This window comes from Protomyctophum bolini, assembly GCF_963924005.1.
Source record: "Protomyctophum bolini genome assembly, chromosome: 9".
Taxonomy (NCBI): Eukaryota; Metazoa; Chordata; class Actinopteri; order Myctophiformes; family Myctophidae; genus Protomyctophum; species Protomyctophum bolini.
The window spans coordinates 9,698,537-9,710,636 of record NC_137870.1 but is presented as its reverse complement, the minus strand read 5'-3'; the positions used below and the strand labels follow the sequence as shown (position 1 = coordinate 9,710,636).

Genomic DNA, 12,100 nt, shown 5'->3' with positions numbered 1-12,100 from the left:
GAATCGAACCCGGGCCGCGGCGGTGAGAGCGCCGAATCCTAACCACTAGACAACCACGGAGAATGGTAATGGAGATGATGATAACGAGCGAAGGGGAAGCTGAAGATACGGGCTATTTTATAAAGTATGAAGTCATTTTCAATGTCATCATGGATCAGGGTTACAGTAAATGACAATGTAATTCAGCCAGGGGTGCCATGGATGAAAATATTACAGGGGTGATCTGAAGCAAACATGAGAACCACTGCTTACATTTCTTCAGACAATGTTTTGTTAACAATTTGGACAGAATGTTACTTTGAGGTGCCCACTGCCTAGATTTCTCCCTGTATCCCTCGACATGGGGGGGGGGGGGGGGGGGGGGCGTTTGACTCCGTGAAAGAAGAAAACTACAAGTGAAAACCCGCCCAGTGGATGGGCTGCAGGCTGAATCTTTTCCATTGGCTAGTGCCTACCACTGCCGTGTGACGCGCTTCATTTTCACGCTTGTGCGCGGCTTCCATTTGAGTCTGGGGCAAGCTGTTCCGGAAAGCTGTCCGTCGCGTCCGTCGGGCGCGGAGGTGGAGCTTCTTTTCCATCCACCAGCTGTCTAAAAAACCCACGAAGAAGAAAACTTGGGCTACTTCTGACGCTCCTGACGTCTGTAATGTGCCTGCACTGATTGAAGACGAAGGTGAGGATGCAAATTGTGATAGGCCGGAATGAGATGATGTATGATGATTCTGAATGATGTATGATGGTAAGAGCGCCCCTCACTTCACACAGGTGTGATTTTTTTTTTAGTTTTTAGTTTTTTTGCATATATATAAGTGTACATTAGCAGCAATAGGCCTATCTATGTCTTTAAATGTTTTTATGAATTGATAATGGGGGACCCGTCCCTGATGTAAACCGTCCGTCAATCACAGACATGATGCGTTTGATCAGGCACATGACATCGAACTGTATTACTATTATTAATATGACATGAATATATAATAATCATGCCCGGATTGCCACTTATGGAACATCTCAAACAAATTAGCCTATTCATGAGCTTGGGCTTGGCAGTTGGCGTTATTGGCGTACAAAAAAATGATTTAAAAAAAAACCACTGGTTTAATATAATTCAATAATAATAACACTTGTCATGTAACCATAGTACTAAGCACCATACCACACCACACCATTGAAACTTCCGGTTAGGATAGTTAAAACATAAGAGGGATATGTTTACTAGGGATCATGTGTAGGAATGTGTTGTAGGGTAATAATATAGTAAAATGACATAAAGGACTGAAAGTGATCTGCAATATTATAATTCCACAAGCCAGCTGGCTTGTTATCTTGTTAAATACACAAATACACATATTTGTTGACATTGTATGCTGACATTGAGCTGTGAATGTGTACATACTGTCCACTCACTGTCCATCACTTCTTTCCATCCTATACAGTGATTCTCACCTTGAGAGGTCCCCATGTGGTCCCCAGCTTGGAGAGTTGGTAACCAAATGGACCCTTATTACATCATCTGTAACTCTTGAGAGCGTAAAATGTAATGTGGACAAAATCTTAGCCAACGACAACAAAATAGTCCAAGTCTTGCATGGGTCAAATCTCAAATGGTGGATCAAATGCCGAATAAATGGACCTTGATGTGAAAACGGTTGAAAACCATGCACATACTGTAAAAGTCCTCTTTTATGACTATGCTGCCCCCAGCTGGTCAAACATTAAAACACTATTACATGTGCAGTCACTGCAGTGCTATACCTTTAAGCACATTTTAAATCTGAGGATTTTTTTGTAGGCCTATGCTATTTAAATAGTCTGGAAAAATACTGCTATTTGTCCCGAAGTGACTGGAAAAATTTGTTTATTTAAAAAAAGAAGAAAAAATAGCTTTATACCCTGTTTAAGTACATTAGATATATAATGTTAGATATTTTAATATTACCTGGACCTCTCCTCATCACACAAAGGGTGATTCTTTTACTCAAGATGGCCACTACTCTACCTGTACCTGCATGTGTCAGAATTTTGTCAGCATATTATTGAGAGGATAGCCCCTTGAGATGCAGCATCTCATTTTAGAGGGGGTCCTATACATACAACATTACAGCAGCGCAAGTACACATACTGTAGGTGCAACATAACATAACATAACATAACATAACATAACATAACATAACATAACATAACATAACATAACATAACATAACATAACATAATATAACATAACATAACATAACATGACATAACGCTGTCGCTACCAGAGCATCAAATCTCGCACCACCCGTCTCAGTAACAGTTTCTTCCCCCAGGCAGTCAGACTGCTGAATAGCTGACCTTGAACTGTATTGTCACTTCACTTGCACTTCTTGTGTTTTTGTCTTTTTCTTTGCACTATATTGTATTGTTACATACACAGGACATTGTTTATGTCCTGTGTATGTAAGACTGAGAGTGCTCTGAGCAAAATAAATTTCATTGTATTCATACTCTATACATATATACATACAGGTACAGTTAGCTTGCTCCCTTTCTCCCACCCCTACCCCACCCTTGACCCCTCGGCTCGTTTGTATATGAGAATAATGGGGAAAACAGTACTATAACCTGTGTCAAAGTTAGAGGTAAACATGTGAGCAAGCCGTATTAGAAGCATGAACAGGTTGTTTGGAGATGTGAATACAGGGAAGTCCTGAAGCGGCCTAGAGAGCTAGTTGATCTGAGCGAAAGCGGAAGGTTGTTCCCGTCAGATGGAGCTTTGTAGTGGAATGACCTGCGTCCAGATTCCGAACATATTCTGTTGGGAACCATAAGATAGGGATGTTGTGTTGTGTGTGTCTAAGTGGGTATGGGGATGTGAATGGTTTCAGAGACTGTTTCAGGTATGAAGGGCAGTTGAAGTGGACGCATTTAAAAAGGAATAGGTACCAGTGGTGTTGCCTTCTAGCCTTAAGGCCTATTCATACTTTCATAGTCTGGATTTTCGGTGGTGAGGTGACCACCGCTCCGGTGGTGAGCTGACCACCGGAGCTGAAATAACATTGAGCGGTGGTGAGTAAAAACAGAGAGAAGGGCTGGAGCGGTGGCGGTGGTTTGCTCTTCACCGCGGCTCATGACGTCATGTTGTAGTTCGGTGGTCACCTAACCACCGAAAATCCAGACTATGTATGAGCCTTTAGGCTGCAGACAGCTAGTCAAGTGGGCTGTACAGTTAGTGGGTTCTGTATGGGCATCTAATGTGACTTATGGCTGCATGCATGAGATTAAGAAATCACATATATTGTTTGATGTGATGTCACAAAAAGGGCCAGTTCATTATTGTTATGGAGGGGAGAATGTCTTGTGTAATGGGGTTGAGTGCATCTGGGGGACAGAGCTATAATGCTATTTTAATGATTAATCATCTATTAATCATCTATCTACCTTCTTGCACACACTCTGTCTCTCTCTCTCTCTCTCTGTGTGTCTCTCTCTCTCTCTCTCTCTCTCTCTCTCTCTCACACACACACACACACACACTGGGGACTACTAGTGGATAACTCACCCCGAAAGTAGAGACATCTCACGGCCGGTTGACATGACCAGTGAGTTATCCGTACTTTCCTGGTGAGATGTCTGCACTTTTGACTCTGAGGTGGAAAAGGGGCGAGTTATCCATGCAGTTACCCGAATGATCGACTGCATATTATAATGACCCAATGCAAATCCACTCAAGACCGATGTGTGGTTCACAAAACTTCTTCATGTCAAGGACCCCCAAATTGACACTAATTAGCCCACGGACCCCCATTTGAAACGATATTCCAGTGACCCCCATGAGAGAAGATTTTTACGGTGCAGAGATTCTCAAGCATTTTAATTTCAAGGACCCCCCGTTTGACATGCATATACAGACCCCCATTAAATGGCATTCCCATCTCTGGGACCCCCAATTAAAATGGTAAAATCAATGTTAATTTAACTCCGAGTCTGAGAGTGTACAAATGGAACCAAATGGACTGTTAGGGTCCATTTGGTTCCATTTGATTTGGTTCCATTTGTACACTCAGAGTTACAGACCCATAAGGGGACCATTTTGGTTCCATTTGTACACTCAGAGTTACAGACCCATATGGGGTCCATTTGGTTCCAATTCCCAAACTAGCTGGGGACTGGAACAGCCTCAAGGACCCCACTTTGGGAACCACTGTGAGGATGAACGAAATAAAACAGTGGTTTTCAACCTTTTTCATATCAAGATCCATTATTTATTGGGCATTTGAGCCACGGACTATCATGTGATGACATTTAGCCTTTTGGACCCAAAACTATAGAATATTTTGTTATCGTTTGATAAGATTTGGTCCACAAGGATCCATGCTATATTGATTTACCATAGGAGAGATAACAGGCAAAGATCTAAATAACAATTCTTCTAATTGTGTAGACTTGTAAATTAAGTAATACAGTTGTATTGTTTAAGAATAATTTAACTCTTGAGTTGAGAGTGTCAAATTGAACTTCATTTTGCACTCTCAAGAGTTAAAGATCCAATAAGGATGCATTTGGTTACCAACTCTCCATCATTTATAGCTGCACGTCGGGGACCACCTGGAACCCTCCTCAAGGACCACTGGTTGAAAACCACAGGAATTAAAAATAGAAACGAGGAGGAGTATATTATAGATCATCAAACCTCGCGAGACTGCCATACTGTCTGTCACTGAGGAGGAGTGAGTGGGGCTTGGTGTGGTGTTAAACTTTTCAGATGCATCTGTACATGAAATCATAACAACTAGCAAGAAGATGTCTGGTCGATCAGGACGCGCCGAGACCCGAAGTCGCGCCAAAGACGACATCAAAAAGGTGTTGGCGGCTATCGAGAAAGTGCGGAAATGGTATGTCGGTCAGTGGAGAGAAAATGTATCCATGCCCATGGAGGGTAAAGAAGTGTTTGTTACATTGTAGCCTTATACATCTGCAGCGACGCTCAATAAACTTCACTCGTAAAAGTTTGATGATGGACTGAAATGCTGACCAATGGGGTTCCCCCTCTTCAGAGAGGGGGGGCGGGACTAACATATTTTTTTTCCGCCAAGCCATGAGCTGTCAAAATGGCTACAGTACAGTATCTCATGCTGCATGCTACGGTATAATTCACATCGCATTCCAGTGGTTTTCAACCCTTTTTTTTCATATCAAGGCCTATTAATTTTTTGGCAATTTGAGCCACGGACCGGCCGTTTGATGAGATTTTGCCTATCAGATACAAAACTTTGAATATTTTTGTTGTCGTGACTCGTTGGATAAGATTTTGTCCACAATTCCATGCTGTATTGATGTTGGTATCATTAGGAGAGATAACGGGCAAATGTTGATAAAAATAACAATTCTTCCACATTCTCTAATTGTGTAGTCTTCTTGTAAGGTAATGCAGATGTTTAACAATAATGTATGTAACTCTTGAGAGCATACATTTAGGGTTCATTTGGTTTCATGTTATATATGCTCAGCATCTCGAGTTAAAAATCTATAAGGGTCCATTTGGTTACAAACTCCATCATTTAGCTGCATGGGGGACCACCTGGAACCCCCTCAAGGAGCAGGACCACTGGTGGTCCCTGGACCACTGGTTGAAAATCACTGGTCTAGATGCATTCAATCCACATATACTGTAGGCTACCATACAATATCTTTTCTCGTTTTTGGATAAAATACCTTAATAGCCTTAATTAGCAGTTCTGTATTTAGACCATATGTACTAGAAACAGAGTTCAGTGTTAAACTTTGACATACGGTATTTAAATATAATAGTTAAAAGAATGTAATTCCATGCAGGGAGAAGAAGTGGGTGACAGTTGGGGACACATCCTTACGCATATTCAAGTGGGTACCAGTAACAGAAACTAAGCAGGTAGGCCATATATAAATGTAAATCATAATGTCTCCTACATGTTTGCACCCCTGTGCAGTATAAGTGATTTTTTTTGTTTTGTTACAATGGTTGTTTAATAGCTCTATATCCCCATAGTAATGAATCATTACTATAGTGTTTGTTCAATAACAAGAGAGAAATAAATCCTGATTGGATGACATGTATTTGAAGTGATGAAACAAGTCAATTATCATCAGATACAATTGGAACTGGAACACATGCTGATAAGTGACACAGTTGTTCCCTTTTGGCCCGACTACCCTCTTTTCGGGGTTTTCTTTCAGGTTTCGGGGACTAGACTATAGACTATTTGACATTCAATGTTCTTTTTCCACAAATTAGTCTAGAAAGATGTGGGTCGTCTTATAATCAGCGCGGTATATAAGTGTTATAATCAGAGTCTTATATTTGGCACAATGCGGTATATAAGTGACAATATAAGTGACATTTGTGTTTAACAAAGAGCTGGAGAGACGGTGATACTCCTGTTAATGAACAAACAAAACAAACAAAAACCTTTTGTTTGAACATTCTTTTTTATAATTTATTAATAACACATTTGTTGTTTGTACCTTTATGCTTGATTACTTTGATTAACTTACTACTTTTTTTAAATTATTTTTAGGTGATAACCTTGTATATAAGCCCTTTATGGATTTCCTTCACCTGCACCTTATTTCTTTTAGCCTAATAATGTTACCGCTTTTCCTGTGTACCAGATATATAGAACCAAAACTGCTGCTGGTGGAGATAGAGGATTGAAAGATGTGGTCTTAGAAAACAGTAACACCAACTCTTTACTGGACTTCCAGGGTGAGTACCGGGATCATGTTTATGACACTAGTAGTCTGACAAAAATATAATCCCGTTGACCTTACACCACTAATTAAAATAGCGGAACCACTGCACGTGGGATGATGCATGTGGAAATCCAAAAATAGAGCATTTGGAAGGTTTTTGAAGTGACAAAAGACTAAGAGTCTTTTCCTCGCTGGAAACAATACATGTTTACTACAAATTACGATGCAATAATATTGCTTTTGTGTGAAGCCCAGCAAAGGACAATTTACCAGTGTATGGCCTCGTTGTGGGGTTGTGAAGCAACTGTGAATAAAGCCTGGGATAAGAAAGAAAATCAACCATATCTGTGAATAACGCCTGGAAAAAGAAAGAAACGTAAAGTTCTAATGTAATCGTGGCTCTTCTTGGCTGTTAATTGCAGATGAAAACAGCAACCAGAGTTTCCTGTCAGATGTTTACCAGCCTAAAATGGACAACAGCAGCAGCACTTCCAGCTCACAGCAAGTCAGCCCTCCACACACCTCCACCACCCTCCGCAGTGAAGACTCGCAGCCACCCATGTTGGGCCAAGAGAGTGTGGATGGCAAGTAGACAACCGGGGCTGGCTATTTTAGAGAGAGAGAGAGAGAGAGAGAGAGAGAGAGAGAGAGACTAAATAGTTTGATGAATGAAAGCATCAGCCTGCAATGTCACGACATTGGGAAAGTGTTGACTTCTTCCTTCATATTCAAGAACTTGTGTAGTTTATCAACTTAACATGTGTAATGTATATTGTATACCGTATATTTGTATAATGAATACATTTGTTCAGATATTTCGTCGGGGCAGTCCCGCCCCGACGACGAAGAGAATTCCCCATTCATTTTTCACATAGACATTTCAAAAAGTATTTATTTAAATACCTTTTAAGCCTCGGACAAAGCCAACTCTTGTTGTGACAAATCAATCATGATAATAAACACGACGTTTGGGCCGATCAAATAATTAGAAAGAAGAAAAAAAGGGCATGGTAGGCCTACAACACTTTTTTAGTTTGTTTTTAGTTTGTTTAGTTATTTTTAGTACATTCTTTTCACAATATCAAAGGTTTTATGGTCATGATTCACCAGGATCCCGGATGGCTCGATTCTAGGCTATGCTATGCTATGCCCTATTAGCTAATAACTTATACATTAAGATTGTGTCATTATACTATTTTAACTGTGTAAATGTAATGTTAATTGCATGTACTTTTACATGAACTCTATGTTATGTCGTGTCTAACTTCATGTTTAATGCTGACCTTAGAACCCATCCATCCAGGGCCAGATGCAGCTGACGAGCCACCGACGCTGATCAAGGAGGACCTTTTGTCATCGGGCACCTCTAGACGAAGTGCCCCAAGCACACAGGTTAACTATCTATGGACATCATCAATGCTACATTAATATTCTGTTTTCTATTAGATTTCCATTAGACAGAAATCAAAGTCTATATGTTTGCTTAAAGATGGAGTGCCGTTATTTTTGTATATTGTTTTTCATGTGTTTATGAGGGGACAGTACTTCATTAGACCCCTTGGTGTGGTTGTTAATATTTTCTTTGCTCATAGATTTCCATTGACAGAAATCAAAGTCTACTGTTTGCTTAATGATTTACAATTTACAATGTCATCAGCAGTGTTATAGTATAGTATTATGTGCATAATTAAGATGAGTGTTTTCCTTACTGTATATTCAGCCCTGCTTCCCTTTAAACGAGAAACAAATTATCCCCAACACCATGCCGGAATGGCCGGGAGGCGGACATTATGTTTTCGCCTCCTGTGTGTGTGTGTCCGCGAACGTGAACAGCTAACGTCAGGCATCGCTGGACCGATTGGTGTGAACATGTGAACGCACACACCAGTAGGCCACAACTTCACGTACACTGATAGGGCACGCCGCAAATGCTACAAATGTTTGATTGATTGATTGGATTGAATGGTTTATTAGTCAGAAATGTATAAACAGTAAGAGAGTACGGTCAAAAGGGATAGCACCTAAATAAGTCCTTGCTCTCTTGTTTCCAATCAGGCCCTATATGCAATCAATTCATAGACATGACATGAACAATAACAACAAACTTGTTTGTCACTATATACAGTATATCGCTGTTTTTGGCAAATTTTCCCCACCTAATTAGGCTAAGATGACAATGACCGTCAAACGGTTTAGATATACCGTACCACACAGCCACTGTCGTACAAATTATGTAGGCTTCCTCGTGGCCTGATGGCTGTGACGCATGATTGACACAAATCAGAGTATAGACTATAGAGCATCGCAGTCCTGCCTCCTTTCATGATGACGAGCGGCCCGGAAGAGAATTTCCCAATTCATTTCTCCCACAGACGTTTCAAAAAGTATTTATGTAAACCTCGGACAAAGCCAACTCGGATGGTGACAAACCATGACAATAAACAAAAATAATTGGGCTGAACAAATTATTAGAAAGAAGAAAAACAACAAAAAAGGTGTTGTACCCCGTATATATACGGACCTCGCCGCTAGGGGACGTTATTTTCAAACATCCATAAATCGTAATCCAGGAGAGCTGTCCTTGTTGGATCTTCTGCCATCCAAATTTCAGATTTAATTTGTGCCTTTGTACCGTGACGCTCCCGCCATGTAACAGCTTCTGACAAAACGTAAACAGTGTGTGCTTGTGCCAATGGTACTAAAGTGTGTGTACTGTGTAGTGAGTGTGTTTCACTCTTAAAGTGAAAAGCGTATGGTGGCACTAGGAACTTCATAAATGCTAGCCGGCAATAAAATAATTAATTATTGTTTGGCCCAAACAAATTGTGTTTATTGTCATGATTAGTGAGCAGCCGAGTTGGCTTTGTCCGGGGCATTAAAGTTCTTTAAATAAATACTTGAAACGTCTATGGGAATGGGAGATTCTCTTCCGGGGCTCTCGTCGGGGGTGGGACTGTGACACTCTATAGGCAACCCAGCCTGGCAGAGATCTACACTTTGAGGGGAACATTGATATTAAATTGCATTAAATCTCCCATTGAATATTTGGTTTTTCCATTTAACTCGACAGGGAGAGCCGGATGGATCTGGAGCACCGCCTTTGAAGAAGATTTGCACAGGAGAGAATGGTGTTCTGAGATAACTTATTCGGTTTTAGTCAAAATGCATACAGTGCCTGTTGTCAGTTTTAGTATACCACGCTCAGCTTCGACACAATGGTATGCGTTAACTTTTAAATTCTCTTTGTCTTTGAATTTCATTCCAAGAATTGTTTTGATACATTTGCACATATGCTGCTCATGAAGTTACATTGAACAAGATAAAGAAGCTATATATTCTTTGTACACAAGTAATTATGACCTTATAACCAAGTATCATCTAACTTCATGAATGAGGATGATAATAAGTTTCCCATTAATCCGGTTGCTTATTAAATGGTTTGATGCGTATGTCCGGAGCACAATTACAACAATCTTTATACATTAATGATTAGTTTGAGCTAATCATGTCTAATGTTAAACAATATTCTATACTTTGTAATAAGACATTACATTCTAGCTTCATTTGCAGAGGTGCGGCCAGTCAACTGTTGTACTTGCCTCACTTACATTTTTTTATGTAGCCTACTGCATGCTTTGAATTTATTATATTGTGATTTGCTTCTGTTGCTTTTCTTTATAGGAAGTATTCAAAAGATGCCTTTGTTTGTTATGTTGATAAATGTTTAGATGTGCCTATAATTACAAGTACAATGTTCATTTTAGACTTAAGGCTTTCCTCTAAAGCTTTTATCTGCCTTTATGCACATTAGAATGTGGTCATCTACAACTCTTGCTCTGTGGCTTTGTTCTGTATAGAACATTATTGTGAACAAAAATCTTCTATAATATTCTCGATATGGTTTATGGTTTATTAGAACTGACGTTCTAGCTGTCACCAATTTGTTTTATGTTTGTTGTGTGTGTGTGTGTGTGTGTGTGTGTGTGTGTGTGTGTGTGTGTGTGCGCGCATGCGCGCGCGTGCGTGGGTCACTGCTATTAAATTGACAACAATCGACATCTTATCAAATCTGTTGGGTTTATATGACAGATTTTTGTAAACCTCAATAAATGTGACTTTTGGATTCTGTTTATCATTGTTATTATTTTAATGTCACTGGCTTTGAGAATGTGTCTTTCATAATGAAAGACACATTCACAAAGTCCCTAGTGTGCGGTGTGCAGTGGTGGAAAGTACATTTACTTAAGTACTGTACTTAAGTACAATATTGAGGTATTTGTAGTATTTTGTACTTTACTTATGTATTTCCAATTAGCAATACTTTTACTTCTACTCCACTACATTTCAGATCCAGATATTGTACTTTTACTCCACTACATTTATTTGAAAACTTTAGTTACAAATTACTTTGTAGATTTGGATTATTATTACAACCACTACATTTTTTGCATTTTGAAAATAGCCGATCTACAAGCTCACAATGTCGCGATGTGATGCATTGTGAGATTGTAGATCTGCTATTTTCAAAACATTTGTATACATTTGAAAATGTTGAAACAGGACATTCTGCACAATGAGTACTTTTATTTTTGGTAGGCTACTTAAGTACATTTTGATACTTTTAATTTTTATACTTTTGTACTTTTAGTATATATCAATTTTGAATTCCGGACTTTTACTATATTTTTTCAATATTGGTAAAATGGTAAATGGTGCATTTATATAGCGCCTTTATCCAAGGCGCTTTACATAGATTGTGCATTACATTCACACATTCACACACACATTCATACACCGATGGCGGCAGAAACCATGCAAGGCACCAACCAGCACATCAGGAGCAATTAGGGGTTCAGTGTCTTGCTCAAGGACACCTCGACACTAACTCTGGGGGAGCCGGGTTCGAACTTAATGATTATATCTGTATGTTGATCTATTATTAAGGTTATTGTAGTGGTCAATTTGTATTGGTGGTGGGGAGGGGGGCGGGTCAGGCGGGTCAGGGGTCACGAGACATGGTCAAAGCATTTTTGGGGGGTCCAGAGCCAATAACGTTGAGAACCCCGGCCTGATTAGACACTCGAACCAATGTCTTTCAAAATGGTGTCCTCTCAATCATCATGAATGTCTGAGAAACACACATGAAGATTCAAGATAATAAGATTGACACTTTAAGTGTACACACATATGACTGACAAAGAAAGCCAGGTTAATACTATATATTGTGTGACAAATGGACACCTGACCTCTACCCTGTCATTTTATATTCTATAAGGGGCGTGACTTACTTCAAGAGGGTGGTTTGAGTTTGACAACAGACAGTTGTAGTGACCAATGAATGGTCGTTGGGAGCCACAATGGCCGAGGGCGCTGTACTCACTTAGACCAATGA

General features: G+C 39.8%; 1 protein-coding gene across 2 annotated transcripts; it reads left to right on the top strand.

The window, feature by feature from the left end:
* Positions 1-4,706: 4,706 nt before the first annotated feature.
* bcl7bb (BAF chromatin remodeling complex subunit BCL7B b) lies at positions 4,707-10,838 on the top strand. 2 transcript variants are annotated; one of them, XM_080771665.1, is made up of 6 exons: positions 4,707-4,871; positions 5,812-5,887; positions 6,628-6,721; positions 7,131-7,292; positions 8,012-8,100; positions 9,779-10,838. In XM_080771665.1, the coding sequence occupies exons 1-6, from the start codon at positions 4,780-4,782 to the stop codon at positions 9,848-9,850; spliced, it is 585 nt and encodes a 194-aa protein (XP_080627791.1). In that variant the 5' UTR covers positions 4,707-4,779; the 3' UTR covers positions 9,851-10,838. The 2 variants fall into 2 exon arrangements, with proteins under 2 accessions (XP_080627791.1, XP_080627790.1); XM_080771664.1 differs by having other exon boundaries at positions 7,997-8,100.
* The last annotated feature ends 1,262 nt before the right edge of the window (positions 10,839-12,100 follow it).